Raw genomic sequence first — 18,499 nt, 5'->3', positions numbered from 1 at the left:
CTTAGTAGTGAGAAAAAGCCTCAGTAGTGAGAAAAAGCAAAAATCGTTTGAAGAAATTTCTGCTGGAGGAGGTGAATGGCAGTGTCTCTTCTGGGGATGTCCAGCAGCACAAGATTTTCCATGATGAAACAGTTCAAGAGCTCAGTCAAGCACCTCATCACCTCCCAGATGATGGAGGTAAGTTCCTCCTTCACACACAGCTGCTGCACTGCCTTCACCAGCACCACACAGAGCTGTGGGACAAGCTGTGGCAGGCTGAGGACCTGCTCTCAGAGAAGACTTCAGTCCCAAAAGATAGTTCAGATGTGCCAGCATCCTTTGTCCTGGTCCTCCCCAAGGATCTCTGCCCAAAACCCTGGCTAGTTCCAATAGCTGGGTCAAGATGTCATTTCTTAGGTGCTGCTTGTGGTACTCTGTCATTTGTCCTCCCCAAAACATGGCCCTGCTGGTTTGGCTGCTCTCAGGTAGGCTCCAGAGCACTACACAGTTTCATATACCTCAGTGGTGCATCTTCTAGCCAAGTATTGATCTCCCCTCAAATAATTAGGCTCAGCAGTACCAGTTCCCAGCCTGGCTGGCAAGCCCTAGTTAGCATAAATATTGGGCTATTTAAATGTAAATATATTTACATAAAACATACACATGGCCAAGTTCATGTGCTATTGTGAAAGCAGTGCTCAGTCCGTTATCTTCACTAATTGAACAGCTCCTGTATGGGTCACAGACCGTGCCCAGCTCTGCCAGACCTAGGAGAGAACAGAGAGGTTTATGATAGAAAAAGAAATGTTCAGCACAGACAACTAACATTGTCACTACAAAAAAAAAATTATTAAAAGACAAACAAAAGGTTTTCCTTACCTAGAGTATCACATTTGTCGTGTGCTCTACAAATATCCTGTCTGAAAGCAGAACAGATCTGACACATTAATTCTCAATGCAGCAGTAAGTTAAGGTACAAGCACAGTAACAACAGCAGAAACAACTCTTGGTCCTTCAATGGACCTTCTCCTGCTGGTTTGCCACATCATCCAGAGTCCAAACTAACTCCCCACCACAGTCAGTTTTTCATTTTGTGCTAAACCCACAGGCAGACCTTAGACAGCCTTGAACCTCTCAAAATCATCTCTTGTTATGGTGGACACATGCTCCCCCCAACTGCAAGTATCATTACATGCACATCAAAACCTGAACATTTCCCATATATTACAGGCTCATGGCCCCTGACACACAACTGACTACAGTGTTCATGAGAATATTCACCACACCTGGTAACAAGCACGGCTGTATCATGGCGAAGGTGACTTCCCTCTGGGTGGTTTTGGGACTGCTGCCATTGGCAGAAGTTTTTTAATGTTGTCTGGGCATTGTAAGATATTGCAGGGCCATCCTGATAAGCAACACACAGAAAGCAGGTATTTTAATCATGACAATGCTCACTACAAATGCCATTGTCAAGAAGAAGGTGAAGAAAATAATTTCCATTACCTGCTCATTATGTATCACGACCAATTTCACAATAACAATATTAATTAAATTTCCAATACTTGGGTCTTTGTAGATAGAAGCCACCTGTTTCAAAAAGCAATATTTGGAATTACTGTTAACATTCAAGGAAACAAACAATTAAGACAACACACATATTTTCTATTTTGCAACTGTTTTTCTCCTGGGCTGCTCTTCTGCTCTGCTCAGTGCTCTGATGCTACTTCGAGAGACCTCCTGGCAGAAGCACAATTTTAGAATGAAAAAAACCTGCTGGTATCACAGAAATCCAATATTTCCTTTTGCTTTATCACACCTTTCACCAAATTAAAGGATCGTTCTACTCTGAGACACAAAGACCACCAAACAAGACTGTCAAAAGCAACTTATTCTTCCAAGTGCCTGATTTTGACATGGGCAGTTTCAGACCACATATTCAGTGCGCTTCTACCCTCAAACAGGATGAACATCCCCCCAGAGACACAAATATGTTGGATACTCCCTGCCAGTCACTCTGCATCTACAGAACTGGAAACTGCACTACTGCATCCTAGTACCTGCAGCTACTAAGGTGCTTGTTCTTAGCCTGGAAAGCCAACTATACTAAGGATGAAGGTGACAACAGGCTCCTTCTCCTTGCAACAGCAAGGGAAGTCAGGCAACTGCATAACCTACCAGCCTCAGTCCCCTGGAAGGCACAGTGCCCAAAGTAACTTTTTAATTCAGCTGTTATTTCACGTGGACTTAAGTAAAAAGAAGAGTACAGCATGTGGACTAAACAACCAGTGACATTGCTCATGGTGCCTGATGCTCAGAAAGCTGGAAGAGAGAGGTGTGAGAAGGATCAGGAAGCATGATGGATCTGGGAAAGAAGTCTCCAACCAGCGTTTTCCAGCCATGTTTTACCACTTTTGATGTAACCCCAGCATTATCTCCATGCCTAGGGAAGGCAAACTGATGGCGTTGCATATGAACACAGCAGAGAGGGGCTCTGTGACCACTAGAAAATGATTTGAGGGTGAATCTACTCGCCCTGGTTGAACACTCACTATTGACATCAGGGTTAAGACATAGTGCTGCAGGTTGGCTCCATGGTAGGCGACCATCCTGCTGTCAGCCACCACCATCACCTCCACAAAACGTGGGTAGGACAAGAACCGCTTCGTTCGCTTGTGGCTCTTCTTTTCACCAATGGTCCCCGTCTTGTTGCTGTCCCCAGAAAAAGAATTCACTTCCAGGCTGTGTTTCAACATCTCCACATCAGACAAAATGCTGCTCTCTGCCCACTGCCTTCTCCAGTGTTTCCGCTTGTTCTTTTTGTGACTGTGGTCATGAGCTATGGTTAAAAGGCAGAAAAAACATACAGTACATTCTGGAGTGAATTAAATAAATACCACATGTATGCTAAGTCAAAATACCTATCACCTCAACAAAGTTGTGTGGGCTTGCTCCAAACAAGCAGGGAACTGAAACAGAAGCACTCTGTGGAAGCCCACCATGTAATTCAACATCTAAGGCTTCATTTTTAAAGCCACCTTGGGGAAGCCAGTAGCACTTAGAGGTGGACATTCCCTGCACCAGAGCCAGCTCCTGGTCCGTGCAGGAGGGATGGAGCCCTGCAATGGTAATTAGCCACTGCAGCAGCAGCGTGAGGATTCTGGGCACGTCCAAGGTGGCCAGGAAACCACAGGAAACAAAGGTCCAAATCCTGTATTTCTAACTCAGGCATGAAGGACGGCAGGATTTGGCCTTCACAGCAAAGCAATTATATATGATTTATTTCTGTCTCTAACAATAACACGGCTGGGCTTCAGCTCCCCCCCTCCCCTTTATTATTCTGTGCTACAGGAATGGTAAAGGTCATCTAATAGCACAGCTGCCACTGGTGAAAGAATAGAATTCAGGAAGTTTCACATATACTGCTTTTGATATTCAATTAGGCCAAACATAAAAGCAGCCTGAAAATATACTCCATGCTGATACAAAGACGACAAAGTGAAGAGGGAGAACAGGCATATAAAACATATGGAACGTGTACAATTAAGATTTACCATCTGATTAGTAAGTAATTATAGCATTATTTAAATGTAAGAGCAAAATCAGGCTTATTTGATGCCACTTAATTTTTAATCAGTTCATCATAGGAAGTAGCTAATTGAATGTGATTCATCCACGAAAGACTGTTCACTTCTGCATTTAATATAAAGCCAGATCTGAACTACCCATCTACGACTCCAGGCTACAACCCTCATGCTCTTTGTAGCTTTAGTTTAATTTCGTCATGGTGGTGAAAAATATCACATTTCCTTATCTGACCCATTGAGTAGGTTAGAGGAAGCACAATATTACAGAACAAAGGAATATTCAATGCTCAAACAAGATTGAAATGATAGGAAACTTCTTAGTTATTCTTCCTGTATAGTTTCCTTTGAGGAATATTTGTAATAATTTCCAAATAAAGAAATATATTCTGCAGCATCACAGCAGGCAAAGGGGATCAGCCAGCTTCTACCTAGGTGAAAAATACTATCCTTTTGCCCTGTGTGTAAATAGGCAATAGGGTAGCTAAGAATTAAATCCTGCCTACTCTGTACTACCTAAGTCCTCTAAATTCCCTTTTCTTGATATGGTCCAGACCACCTTAATACAGCAGAGAGTCTGCAGTTATTTGAGTAAGAATTTGAGAAAGCCAATGGCATTTGTGGTTATAATTGGATTGCCCTAGTTCCTCTGCTCTAATCAATGCCCTTGTGTTGGCAAGGTTATGCTCTCATGCTGGCACTGCTTCGTGGGCAACCATGACATTATCCCGACTCATTCAGTGCCAATCAGCTTGGGGAGCCAACTATGCATACAAATAACTTAAAGGTGAGGAGAGGACCAGACTGAGGAGAAAGTGCTAACCCCAGCCCTTCAGCCAGCTTCCCTCCTCTCCTCTCTACCACCCTCAGACCGCCACTCAAATTTCCCTTTTAAATAACTGACTTCCAAAAGGAGCAGGTGCCCAAGGAAAAATGTGTTAAGGATGGGGAGATGCTCAACAGGGCTCAAGAGGCTGAAGACAAGGCTGCAGAGTGAAGGCAGAGCTCTGCAGGGCCCCAGGTGGGACCACAAGGCTCAGGTGCCTTCTCCTCCAACCATCCAGTCAGAGGGAAGTTAGATGGCAAAAAAGAGGGAATTGCAAAGACACCTATCTTTGAAGACACCTATCACACAGGCTTATAAAAGAAATTCATATTCACTGGGCTTGCATTGAAATCCTGCAGTTGGTGTCACACGCTAAGAAAAAACCCACAAACCCACCCAAAACCCAGAGAGTACCACATGAAATTCCACATCTTGTTCTGAGAGCCCTGACCTGCCCCTGATCATGCAGGGGACTCAGAGCCCAAAAAAGCCAGGTATGCCCAACACAGAGGAAAAATAACTTTCCTTTTCGTGCAGAGATCTGGCACAGAGTCACAGAATCATTTAGGTTGGAAAAGATACTGAAGATCATCAAGTCCAATCATTAACATAATGCTGCCAAGTGTTGGTACAGTATCAGTTTCCTTCCCCATTCAGCACACAAATGAAGTCAGACACATCATCACTTCCAAAACAACTGAATTATTTCCACCCACAAAGTCACTCTAACATTTGCAGTGTGCTATTTGGACAGGTCACTATTGGGTGTTTGTCAGCTTGGTTACTGGAAAACCAGGCACCAGTGATGGGGATGCACTGCACGGAAAGCCGCCCGTGGACTTTGATAGTAGTGAACTGTTATCTTCACCCAGCTTTCCTGCATGTAGATGGTGTGCACTCACCTGTAAAAAATTAAATGCTAATGGCTGTGCACTGCTCTCAACCCATCTGTAAAATCTTGACCACATTAATGGGAGCTGCACACAGGCACTGCCAGGAACTCTGTGTGCCTGATTCTGTTGATATCCTGCTCCATTACAATGGCCACAACAGCAGGGCTCTCATTGAATGGTGCAACGTGCTGCCCTGCTCCATCAGGCAGAAGGGAAAATCTCTCACATTACACAAAACTGTGATTTTGCAGCACCAGCTTCCTACTGCCACATATAACATCAGAAAAGGGTGTGATATTTCCCCACCTTATTTTCCCTTTTTTTTCCTGTTGTGTTAACATAGTAACAGAAATTAGGAAGAAAAATGGTTTTCTGGCAAGCCACCAATCTTTGCAATGACCTGAAACACATCTACTTACACTTGGCAGTAACTGGATGGGTTTAAGAAACAAAACATTTTTCTTTTACTTTGTAGAAAAACCAAACTCCAGTGAGTAGACAAACCCTTCGAAACCATGCAAACTACAGTTCAATAATTCAAGTATCAAGCGAGCCCATGCACTGACTCAACAGTTCATATTCATTTGAGAGGCAGGTAAAGGCTAGAATAATGTCCATTTTACTGCATACTTTACTAAGACAATCTATGCTGCTTTCACTGTCTTTATACAGACCTCGTAGTTTATCTTAATTTTTTTTTCTGTTTGGTTTCTTCTTTGTATGTGGGACTTAAAAGGAGACCCAATCCTGTGAACGGACATCACTTCCTGATGGCATCTTCTCACTAATGCCATTTATTTTTGCTTGGGCAAGAAGCCTCAGCCCAGAAACCATTCAGGTGATTTATCGATGTTTCCTGCTGGTTAATATACTTTGGATCTATCACAAGAAAGAGGGCAGGGAAGACTCAGGCCCTGTGTGAGTACTTTGCCAGCATGAAAGAGTGAAAGGGCAGAGTCAGGATCTGCTTTTGACATAGTAATTATTGTTATACTAAACCAAATATTAAAAGACGGAATGATCACTTATCCCAACAGTCCTAATCCTTTCCATTTCTACATTAACTAGTCCTTGGAATAGAAAGCAATTTGCACAATTAAGTAAGACATGTAACAATTCAAGCAATTTCAGTTCAGCTCCAAGTTCATAAGAGCTGCACATAGCAGAAAAAAAAAAAGAAAAAAAAAAAGTAAAACACAAAGAAAGAGCAAGAGAAGGGGGAAGAAAAATTCTTTCTTGAGCTAACAACATCTCCCTGCTAGAAAAAAAAAGTATGATCCTTTCAAACTGACTAATTATCCCAAGTTTTCTGAATGTGTGGCCTAGGATTTTTAACAAAATTTGTCACTCAGCAGTTGGCCCGCATCACTTCTAGCTCTGATCCAGTTGCACAGATAATAAATTATTGCACACCTCCACAAAACAGACCAAAATTCAGCTGAGCTCCCCTCACGCAGTCAGTCAGTGTGAGTCAGTGTGTGACCTGTCTCCCTCAACTCCACAGGAGCAAACCCTGGCCAAAAGCTTCAGTACAAGCCCCAGCTCCAGCTGCCTGGCTGGATTTGCTGCCTGTAGCTGGTACAACAGCAGCCGCCCCAGGGACTGCCATCACCTGGGAAACACAAGAGAGAGGCAGAATGGATTTGCCTTCATGCAGAGATCAGACTGCTTGAAACTGAACCACATTTTTAGGCTCTTCTTGCCAAGAAATGGAATAGAAACTGGCTCCTCTTTAGGACACAAACAGCTAAGAAGCCAGACCAAAGAACTTTTCTAGCCCTGGGTCTGTTCTAGTTCTATATCAAGATGTTTTGTATCTCTGTCTTTCTATACACCTTCAAATGTATCTCAGATGGATTTGCATGAGGCCAAATTCTCACCTCTGTTACTGTGGGGTGCTGTTGTGGTCAGCACAACCCAAAGCTGAACACACCTTCTCTGCCAGCAGCTTCACACCCTGCTGAGACAATAGCCAGGGATTGAAACATAATGGGAGACCAGCCACTGCCTTGCTCTGTACCACACTGAGATGATCAGTCCTATGAGCAGGATTAATCCTGTCTTCCCTGTGGATAGCTCCCTGACTGTACCAGAGCTGCCCCTATAGCCAGGTCCATGCCCGGGAGCTCCTCTGCTGAAGTCAGTCCCACGTGTCAAGCCCAGAGCCTGCAATTTGTGTTTGCAATATGTGAAAATATTAATGCCAGAAAGCAAAGCTATAAAGCCATAACCAGTTCAGACTGGCATGAAGCATCACTGATGCAAAAACCAACACTTTCACCCCAATTCACTCACTGCATCCTGTGTCTGTGACTACAGAGACTTGGAGGTGCCAAAGCTCAAGGTGATGGTGAACTCTGATGTCTGTCAGGGTGACCCTGCCTTTCTTCTCATTGCTTGAACCAGAATGCTGAGAACCATGGACTTGCAGTGAGCAGCAATCAGCTTCCCTTAGTAACAAAACATTCTCTGGTTTATACCATGCTCACACTAAAGACCACACATACTCTAGATGTTTTCTTTCCAGGTGATGAATATCAGAATGCATTCCAGCCTAAAGGATATTTTTCTGCCTAAGGTAAAAAGCTGTAAGTGAAAGCTATCAATTTTGCACAGTAGACAGAAAGTAGATTAGTGAACAAAACAATAAATTTCCTCTTTAAGAAAGGAGATACTAACACATGAGCTGAACATGTGGCAGAAAATGATTCAAGATCATCTTACAGAACTCCCACACTTGCTCTTCAGGCAACTCCCAATGCACAACAGTCACAAGTACACCAACCTGTGTCCCACACTAGTGTCTAGTGACACCTATGAGGTACTATGCCAACAGGAATAACACTGAGGCCATCACAATTTTGTACTGACAGTCAGTAGAAGATAAGACAAAATATCCCATTAGGACAAAAAAATAAATTGTTCAGCAATTGACCTTAGGGATGTTGATAATGACATCACAGGCATATGGGAAAAACAGTCACAGAATAGTCAGCCTGTTTATTTTCAGTAGTACGTGCCACAGGGAACAGATAGAAAGCACCAAAGTGATCCCCCCCTGCTTCTCCCACCTGTCCTCCTTCAGTGGATGTCCACACAGATGAGGTAGAAGTATGTCCATTTTGATTCCAGGAGAATAATTTAGCTCTGTCCACTTACCACGTTAAATTGCAGAACAATAACCAATCAACAAGTTGTTTAGTCACAATCTTAAGTCTTACACCTTTAGGGCACCAGATGGATGCTTGATACATTTTCAATACTAAGAGTAACAACAACAAAATGCATACACTTTACTTATAACTCACACTGAGGAATCTTAAGCAAAAACTAAATATGGGATTTGTATCACTGACTGTGATCAATGGTTTTTAACTGAAGTAGTCTTTTACCATATTTCACTTGCCAACATCACAAGATACCTCAAACATTACAGACTGATTCCTTTCCCAGCTCAGCACGGCAAAAGCTTGTGCTTGACCTCCCAGGCCCATCTGACCAAATACCAGTTGGCTCTTACTGTGCTGTTACCTCAGCAGGGAGGCAGAAATAGAATTAATTATATTAGCATATGGGAGTTGTGATGTAATTCTCTTCTTTATTCTGAGAGGGAAGGAAACCTGAATTAATTACTATCTGACTAAAAATTGCAATCCACTTCTTTAAGATAAGAAACTTTTCTGAGGAAAAGAACGAAGTCAGTGTTTTACCCTGAGGCCAAAAGCAAAGCTGACAGCTTAAACAGACTCTTGAAAGAGCTCAAGGATTGCTCAACCTGGAAGTAAAGGCTTAAGAAAACCTCCCTGCAGATCTCCTGCAACCCTGAGTTTACGTGACACTCAGCAGTACAGAATTTGCCTGAAGACCTGCCTGGAAACCAGACACCTAGAATGCAAAATTCTGCTGGATGAATGAGTTGAAAACAAAAAAAAAAAGGGGACACAGTTGGAAGCAAGACAAGAGTCCAAAAGAAACAGCAAAAATTATAAAGGGCTCTAGACCAACAATCCAAGTGCAAAGTATCTGGGATTTCACCACAGACCGCTCACAAGAGTACAAACATTGCGTCCTGTGGAAAAAGAATTCAAAGTTTCTGCCTTGAAACTGCTATAAAGTAACAACATAAAACACACAAAGGGTCTGGAGAAGGAGCAGGAAATTTTCCATCACTGGCCTCATTCCACTCCATTGCCAATTTTAACACTGCAAACACACCTTGAACCACAGCTGGAGCAGGAACAAAAGCTCATTCCCATCCTGCACCAGTGTAAGACCACACTGCAAAGTCAGGCTTTAGTCACAGTACCAGATACCTAACACATCCTTCCCCAGATCTCTTCCCTGGTCATGGCACTGATAACACACTAACAAACCCCCATTCTGGCAACCTCAACCTGATCATCCCTTCCAAGCACACGGGAATATGGACATAGACCATCTCCTGCTTGTGCCATTGGTTCACCAGTGACTTCCCATGCAGCTGGCTGGCATTAGGAGAGCAAGCTGGTGCTAATTATCATGCAGAAACAAGATCACAATCACTGAGCTGGCAGCAACAGGCGTCTGCTTGCTCAAGACACAGGGCAGCACTCCTCTGCTCTGGTGGTTCCCCAGTGTCACGTTCAGTGGGAAAGGCTGTTGCAGTTACTATGAAAGGGTAATCTATTACAAATTACTCGTTAATGCAACTGAAAAATCAGTGACACATTACTGAGTATGCCTGTGTCACGCTAGCTCAGTGGCAAGGACACAGTTCATGCTGCTGGTTTCTCCTCTGCTTTTTATAGGACTCTTCTCAGCACAACTTACACGTAGAGCTTCTCTCCTCCTCACCTGGACCACACAGGGCTTCCCTTTGTGGAGCTGCTGTGGCTGGCCACACATGTACTCTCCAGTAGTCAAACTGCTGTAACACCCCACAAAACACCAGCAAATTTGAGACCCTTTTGCATTCATTTCTGGCAGGTACTGGGATATGCTAAGCCTGCAGGTTGTGTCCCACAGCCATCTGTGCTGATAATACTTGGTGGATTTTGGAATGCAGCCTCAGCAGGTGAGTCATTGGGCTTTCCCACCTCTGCCAGCAGTGGGTGGGGGCACAGTCAGCACGGCGCAGGTAAGACCTGCTCTGTCCTGCACTCATCTGAAGCTGTTTCCAAAACCTCACCACCTCAGCACGAACTGCTGGAAGGCCTCTTTGCTGGCTACAGCCCCTTGGCTCCCCTCCAGAAACAGGAACAGCTCTAATCATCTTCCTACCAGTTTGGCACCATCAGAGTGTTATTGTTGCTTCTGCATGACGAGTTTTGCCCATGGTGGATATTCCTGCTTTAAATGCTCTCATTAAGGAGTGAGGACTCTCTGCAAGATCCTCACATGCAGCCCAAGAGTCCAGGTCCAACACCGGCCTTGGGATGGGCACAGCTGACCAGCAGCAAGAGAGGGAGCAGCTCACACTCACTATACATTCAGTCATTGGTTTATTCACCTAAGCCCCAGACAGGTCTTGAATATAAAAAAATAATGAGAAATGAGGCAAGAACAGAGAGGTATTTAACTAATGAATCTGGGCTGGAAATGGGAAGCATAGATCAGCCAAATGAAGGCAGTGGGTGATGCCTAAAGAGGATGATCTGGAACATAGATTAGACAATGTTAAAGGAATAAAGTAGGTATTTATTAAAAGGCCTTTAAAGGATACACCTTGTGCAATATAAGAGCCAGGCCATGGCTACACCCAAGATGGACAACCAGTCACGAGTTTTCACATTTTTACAAGTTTTGGTCCATTTACGTATTAGGGTTAATTGTCCAACTATAGGCTGAGGTTATGAAGTCCCATACTCTCAGTTTGCTCTCTTCAGTTCGCTGTTGTTTATACTTTTTGGGTCTGAGGCTGTAATGGCTGTCCTTGGTTCTCAAGCTGGAAAAGGATTGTTTTGTCTAACTACTCTATGAAGAGAACTTACTAACACTTTATATGAAACAGAATCACATTCTAAGGCAGTATGGAATCTAAAAATTATGAAAGGTAAAACTTAAGGCATCATGAGTACAAAGAAGGAGCTGCCTCAAAAAGTTTAGTTGGGAGTCTTGCATCAGGGTCACAGTAAAAGCTGCACAGAATTTGCTAAGTTTGGAGCAAAAGCCGGGCAGGCAACAGAAGTGGGGCGATGAAAGGGCACAATACTTGCAATTATACTCACGGACAAAGGGGAATTGTGGCTTAGTGCAACCAGGCAGGTGGAGGTCACATCTGTCTCAGAACAAGGGGTGGCCAACAGGCAGAATGATTTTCATTCTAAGGTTCAGTAGAAGGCTAAAGCTATCACAGACCCCAACAAAACTGGAAGAGAAGAGCTCCAGAGAACTCAATAACCAAAATATACATAGAAATACATATATATATACACATCACTGACAAAAAGCATGGGAAACACGACAGAAAGGAGAAGCAGCAGAAATGGACATAAGACCGAGAGCAAGAGGTGCCTGAAGTGATTTATTTAAGTGATGACCAAAGGCAGTGTCCCATTGGCATCTGGAGCTAGACACCCCGAGAGCAAGAGGTGCCTGAAGTGATTTATTTAAGTGATGACCAAAGGCAGCATCCCATTAGCATCTGGAGCATCTCTGCAGGACCAAACCTTGATGGTTTCACATGGAAAGGGTTCATGGGTCTGCTCCTGGCAGAAGGTCCCATTGGATGGGGGCCTGGGGAGGTGCTGCCGGCCTCATGAAGGCAGCAGGCACACGGATGCAGGATGCGGCTCCGCGCCTTTATCACTGGAGTCAGATTGTTCCTCCGTGGGGCGCAGGAAAGCGGCGCTCTCCAGCCTTGCAATGAGCCACTTCCTCTTTTCTTTTGTTAGGATCGCAATTTCTTTTCTCTTCCTCCTCCACCTCAAAAAAGCGGATATTTAATAATTGGGTCGGAAGAGCTTGCTATCCTGAAGCGATGGGTGGTAGTGGTGCTGCACCTAAGTGACATCATGCTGTCCGCCTGGCCAAGTCCTCATCCAGTAAAACACAACTAATTATTCTGCCAGATCCCTGGCCAGATGACAAACTGATTCACGGCACTAACTAAAAGAAAAGAAGGAGAGGAAAATGCACCATTTCCTACGACTGAAACTACATTAACCTGTTACCCCAAGGAAAACTCTGTCCAAAGTTTTTCTTGTGGCAGTTGAGCTGTATGCCAGACGGCTGAAATGCGTTGCCAGAGACCCCAGTGCTGTGCCGTGAAAGTTCATCTGCAGAGCACAGCTTTCATTTGATATCCATCAGCATTCAGAGGAAAAAGATCTTTTTCCAGAACACCTGCAGAGTATCTTTTATGTCAGAGGATCTAAAATTGTTATCAGAGACTGCTAATTTAAAACTTAACAAAAAGTTAAAAAAAAAACTTAACAAAAGCAAATACCTGGTTTTCTAAGCTGACTTCAGGACACTGAAACCTAAAAGTACCAGGGAGACTGCTGCAAATGAAAGCTTTTACTCAATCTGTTAGCCAATTCACAAGGGAAACTCCTGAATACCTCGAGAAGTCTAAAATTACATCATTATGGCAAGGGCACACCAGTATGTTGACTATTAATCATTTCCAGGAAGATGACTATCAGAAAGTCATTCTTAATAGCACCACTGCCTGGCAACATTGCTCACCCCAGGAGGGGGTATCTTAGATTTCCCTCCCATGAATTTCCTCTTCAAGCAAATTTCCACCCCTGCCAGAAGCCTGCAAAGCAAATGCACTGTTTCACAGATTCTTCTGACAAAAGATTGAATTCACACAACACCCTACAATTATGACTAACTCCCAAACTCTCACAAAGCCATTCTTCTCTGGCAGGAGTGAGAGATACACCTTGTCTAAAACAGTGAGTGCTGCCAGTTTTTGCACGTTCACCTCTGCTGCAAAGACATGTGAGATACCTTCTCTCACCAGATGTAACCTCAGGTAGGATACCAAGGTTCAGCATTGCCCAAGCTGCTCTGAACTTGCTCCTAAATGAAATAACCAAGACTTGTTCACCATACACATATGGCCATAGCATCATTCCCTTTCAAAAGCTTGGACCATGACAAAAAGGAGAGACGGTAAAGAGGGAGAGATGGAGGGAAAGAGGACAGGAAGACAAGACTCTCATGCCTATCTGGAACACTTAAGCTTGTGAGAGGTGAGAACTCTTCCCACCACTACATGAAGCAACTGAGAAGATCAAGAAAACAAAGACAAGCAAGAAGCAAAGCATATTGGAACAAAGGAGGAAGAGATATACAGCACATTGGTAAAATCACAGATGGGAGTGTTATTCTTGTGAATTACAATACAGAAGAATAATATCCTAAATGGAAACTATGATACAGTGGGGTGAAATACAGCAGTCTGTTACAGCAGCATAGAGTCAAGTTCACAAGCAAAATTCAGAGCCCTCCCAGCTACCTTTGATTCAATGAGTCTTGTGATCTGCTGCTCCGTTCCTCCAAGGGTTACTGATGCAATGTGCCAGATTCCGTGTTTCTTTCCAACTGTTCTGAGTCTCCTGCATCTGATCTCAAAGAAGGGAGCAGAAACAGCTGGAAGAGAGAAACCAGAATGGCATATTCCAGCAGCAACCCTTGGAAGAACAAACAATGACAGCCTTGTGAGAGGTGCCACTGTACCCCTGGTACATACGTTTGCATGTGGAGGTGGATTCACATGTCTTCTAGAAGAAACACATGTTGCTCTGGCTGGTCACAGAGTATCACAGCATCTTTGGAGTCAGCATGATCAGTGCAAGCTGAACAGACTGACAGCTCAACAGCACAGCCAGGATCCACAGTCATGGATGCCAAACAAGTAACACGTGCTAACTGCAGCCTAATTTGGGCACCATACTTCTCTTCTAGTGTATCTTTACTTCCTGAACAACTCCACCTACTTTGCAGCAAATGAGCAGCTTGCAGCCCACAAGGAAACTCAGTCCAGGTCTACTCTGTTTAGGCTTTAAAGTTACTGTAGATCTAGCTGCAGGCCAAAGGAGGAGAGCAAAACCACAGGTGAAACAGGAGACAGAAGGAATAAGCTTCTTCAGAGAAAATTTAGGTATTTGCTGCCAAAGGGGAGGATTAGTTGTGAACATCAGGAAGTCAAGGAAGCAGAGAGCAGCAGGAGGCCACTGCAGATAATAGGGACAGTAGGAGCAAGGCTATTGCTCATCAAGGCACATGAAGGGGGAGAGAAAAAGGCCTGTGCTCTTTCATATGTGCAAGGACTAGAAAGAGGGAGTGAGGAGGTCATAGAGATGGTGCTGGCGGAGGAAGGGCCGTGAGGAAAAAAAAAAAGCCTTTGAAAATGAACCATGGAAAAGTGATTACTACGGGAAGAACTGTCAGGGTTGGTGTTAGGACCTCCTCATTTCCACTAGAAAGAAGTTAAGACGTGGCAACTCACAGCCAGATTTGGGGAAAGAAGACCAGGAGCACAGCAAGACTAAGACAGATGTCCTTTAAAGGACAGAGTATCAGACAGAGAGTATATCAGATTAGGATGGCTGGTAGGATAGAACAGAAAACAAGTTTAAGGGCTCACAGGATACTTAAGGCAAGACAGATGGCTCTCTTGCCAGCATTATATCAGGAATCAAAGGGAAACTTTTTTCTGACTGCAACTTCCTTATAACCAATTCCTAGAAAGCATGGGTGCACCACATCTCTCCAGGACAGCGCTAGCGCCACGAGCCCAGTCCTAGCACTCACAGCACCATTTCTAGAGGGGTCCCTCAACTCCACATCCCTTTTTTTCCCCACAAACCTACTGCCTTTTAGCTGCAAATAGCACTTCCAAGTATCGAGTCATCAAGGCAGTAAGAAAATGAGTACCTGGAGTATTGCAAGTCTGCCAGTCCCCTGAAGAGTTGGTTGGAGGTGTCCGGTGTCGGTAGACAAGATGTGGTTTATTGTGCTCTTCTTCATACTCCTGTTCCTCAAGTGATAGGAGTGGCTCTACAAAATAGTCCCCATCATCAGACTTGAATGTGCCTAGCTGAGGGGGACCAGAGAGAGGAACAGGAGGTCAGCTTTGCGCGATGAGAAGCCACCTGGCAGCACTACCCCACAAAGCAAGCAGTTAATGAGGGAGGTGTGCCTAGTTCTGTGGTAAACCCTGTGAAGGCAAAGCTGGAGCTCCAGCTTTGGTTACACTGCTTGTATCCACCCTGGGCTGCACCGCCATCCCACTGGTGCTTACAGAGGGCTAATTACTAACCCACAGGCAGGGAGCACGAGAGAGGCATGTCCACCAGACCCTGTTCTAATGCCAGTGACATTTACAAGCCAGTTCTACCTAAAGGATGCTGTGTGCTGGAGGCCCCAGTGCAACCCCATCATGTGCTGGTTTCACACAGCACGTTTCCATGAGACAGGCTTATAACCAACATGTAAGGACCAGAGGAAGTTGTCCAGCTAGTGAAATCCCTGATTATACCATCAAAGCTCCTAGTTGCATACAACTATGAATGCACATATTTGGTAGGTAAATAAAAAAAAATTTCCGAGACAAAACATTCTGCAGCCATCCCATACTGGTGTCCATCCCTTCCCTTCAGGGAGGAAAGCCACATACACGTGTGCCCAAGCCTAGGTGAACACATGCATCAAGAGGAACCCCTGGACTGAATGAAGCCAGAAGAAACCTCCAGGGAGCCCTTGGGATTGGCACCCCGTGGGACTGAAAGGCACCAGGACAGACAGAAGAGTCAGCCCTTTTAGGAGCTTCTGCGCATCCCGGTGCCAACATCGCCGCACCGAAGGGCACCCAGCTAGGGTACCAGGGACCGGGACATGTCCCGGGTGCTGGGTGGCTCCGGGACAAGCGCTGGTGCTAAGCCCGCAGCCACCGCTCACCGGCACCCCCGGGGGCAGGCGAGGTCCGTGCCCGGGTCTGGCCCGCGGACCGCCCCCTCCGGGTGTCGGTGGATGGCATTTTCCCTCCAAAATCCGCGGAGCAGGAGCGGCGCCCCGCGGAACCCGACCGATTCAGAGCGGCAACCCCCGGCCGCGGTGGGCCGGAGGGGAAGGGGCGGGCGCCGTCGCTCTGCCCGCCCGCCATCCCTCTGCCCGCCCACCTTCCCTCCCTCGTCCCGCTCCTCCTCCTCCCCGCTTCCGCCCCTGGCCCTCCGCGGGGCGGGGGTCTCACCATCCCGGAGCAGAGGCTGATAACGGCGGTGAGCCGAGGGCGGGCGTTGACGTGCCCCCGGTAGAAGCAGTGCTTCACATCGGCGTCGGCCGCCTCGGCGTAGAGGCGCCGCTGGTCTGCGGCGGGCTCTCCCAGGAGGCTGACGGTGAAGAGCGGGGCGATGAAGGCCGAACTGGCCGTCAGGTTGAAGAGGAACTGCTGCCCGAAGGCGGACAGCCTGTAGTGTGCCTTCGGGGAGTCGGCGACGGCCGCCGTCCAGGCGTCGGGGGCAGCACTGGTGCTCCGCCGGCGCCGCCTGAAGTGGATATCGGTGGGGAAGGGCTCACCGAACTCATTCACTCGGGTAGGAGTCACGATCTCGTACTCGCTGAGCTTCTCCAGCAGCTGGGCTGCGAGGGGACAGACGCTGAGTGAAGTGGCCGAGCCCCGCGGCCCCGGGGGGCGGCAGCGCAGCACTCCCCGCGTCCCTCCCCGAGCACCCCCTTACCTTGCCTGGGGTGCAGCTTCTGCCTCCTCGCTCCCGTCCTCAAGCCGTCGATGAAGAGCGTGGTGAGTGCCAGCGCCAGCGGCGCCAGCTGCATGGTGCTGCGCGCTGTCCTCGGAGGAGCAGCTTTCCCCGCCTCCGCTTCTTCTCCTCCTTTTTCCTCCCTTTCCCTCTTTTAATTTTTTTTTTTCTCTTCTCCTTTCTTGTGGCCCCCCTCCCGGCCCCCGGAGCGCTGCCGCGGGAAGGCGCAGGAGCCGGGCGGCGTTAGGGGCGGGCGGGCCGGCGGCGCGCGGGGCGCCGGGGGCCGCGCATGGTGCGCGGGGGCGGACGGGCCGGGGTCGGGACCGACGGGCCGGGACGGGGGAGCCGCCCGCCCGCCCGCCTGCTCTCCCTCGCTTTCCGCCTCTCCCCCCGTCGGGCTGGTGGACGAGAGCTGCCGCGACTCTCAGTTTAAAAGGGGCGTGCTCCATAGATGAAGCCCGCCCTCCTCTGCTCCCACCCGCTCCACTCCTTCCAACATGACACTTTCTTTTTTCATTGCTGGCGAAAGCCGAAGTCGCAGGTTTTAGTCAAGAACAGCCGTCGCTGGAGCTGGACGGAGCGGGCGGGGGAAGTCCGAGCCACGGCTTCGCACACCCTGGTTCGGCAACCGCTCCCCGCAGGCTCCATCCAAAAGGCTTTAAAATCCCAAAGCAGCCCAGGCAGAGCGGCACCGGCAGCTGCCTGCTCTGCCAGGACCCGGTGGGGATGAGTCTCTTCGTCACTCACTGGGAGGAGAGCTGAGTTTTCTTACCTAATTAACGTTTTCCCTTTTTTTTCCCCAAGGCAGCTTGAAGAAATGGATCAGCAGTTGAAGAATCCCGTGTGGCACTTCTTATAGCAGTTGTTTTCTTATGCATTTCTCAGATAGGAGGCACTTCAAGCAACTTTTGTTCAGGATGAGATTTGTGTTGTGCACTTTTCAGGCACCCTGAGGGAAAAGGAACTCCAAATCTGAGTTATTTTGTCCTGTTTTACAGTTTGAAAGGTCTCTGTAAAAATTTAAGACATGCTTTAGAGCTAAATGTAGTTAAGCGTTGTCTTCTACCCCTTCCTCAAATCAAAACTCCCAGCCTTGGTTTAAAAGGTTTTTAAACATTTAAAACCTGTAAGCAAGGCAAAAGAGAATTTCGGAAGTTCAGTTTGCACTTCCATAGAAGATGTCAAAGTTCTTTGCATTCTTCGCGCACCTTTGGGACAAGGCACAGAAATGCTGGTATTTGCTGCAGAAAGGGAAAGTTTTAAAATAAAATTCAATTCAGAATCCACTTCTGGGCAAAATGGTACCTCCTGACTCTTCAAAACAACTAGTGAAGTGCTACAAATCTCAACTATTAGGAGTCAATTATTAATTTTGTATGATGAATGTAAAAGTCAGAGTAAATAAAGCATCACCTGCAAAGCTGTGCATCTTCAACACTGCTACTGGCTGACCATGGCTGCAGCTCTGGTGGCAGAGCCTCGACAGTGCAGGAATCTCCAGGATTGTGGAGACCAAGTGAGCACATC

At 46.5% G+C, this 18,499-nt stretch overlaps 1 protein-coding gene and 1 long non-coding RNA gene across 8 annotated transcripts in view; one reads left to right on the top strand and one right to left on the bottom strand.

The window, feature by feature from the left end:
• Nucleotides 1–17,765, bottom strand: part of ADAMTS9 (ADAM metallopeptidase with thrombospondin type 1 motif 9) — an 80,247-nt gene extending 62,482 nt beyond the window's left edge. For 3 of the 7 annotated variants that reach the window (XR_005954179.1, XM_041425548.1, XM_041425546.1), the window contains exons 1-8: nucleotides 16,955–17,764; nucleotides 16,468–16,856; nucleotides 15,153–15,315; nucleotides 2,532–2,818; nucleotides 1,486–1,569; nucleotides 1,266–1,387; nucleotides 859–899; nucleotides 641–746 (exon numbers count right to left, since the gene is read on the bottom strand). Coding sequence is in view for 6 of the 7 variants with exons in the window: in XM_041425548.1 (XP_041281482.1) it covers nucleotides 641–746; nucleotides 859–899; nucleotides 1,266–1,387; nucleotides 1,486–1,569; nucleotides 2,532–2,818; nucleotides 15,153–15,315; nucleotides 16,468–16,856; nucleotides 16,955–17,048 (1,286 nt within the window). In the remaining variant the exon portion in view is untranslated. Of the gene's footprint in view, nucleotides 1–640; nucleotides 747–858; nucleotides 900–1,265; nucleotides 1,388–1,485; nucleotides 1,570–2,531; nucleotides 2,819–13,731; nucleotides 13,859–15,152; nucleotides 15,316–16,467; nucleotides 16,857–16,954 lie in introns of those variants that run through there. The other 4 variants (XM_041425549.1, XM_041425551.1, XM_041425550.1 and 1 more) reach the window with 3 other exon arrangements.
• Nucleotides 16,677–18,258, top strand: LOC121347156. The gene is made up of 2 exons (XR_005954180.1): nucleotides 16,677–16,810; nucleotides 17,781–18,258. It is a non-coding gene; the product is annotated as an uncharacterized LOC121347156 (long non-coding RNA).
• The last annotated feature ends 241 nt before the right edge of the window (nucleotides 18,259–18,499 follow it).

The sequence above is a fragment of the Onychostruthus taczanowskii genome, unplaced genomic scaffold (assembly GCF_017590055.1).
Source record: "Onychostruthus taczanowskii isolate IOZ18803 unplaced genomic scaffold, ASM1759005v1 scaffold9, whole genome shotgun sequence".
NCBI classification, from domain to species: Eukaryota; Metazoa; Chordata; class Aves; order Passeriformes; family Passeridae; genus Onychostruthus; species Onychostruthus taczanowskii.
Note: the sequence above shows the minus strand (reverse complement) of the source record. Positions and strands in the feature narration are given on the sequence as shown.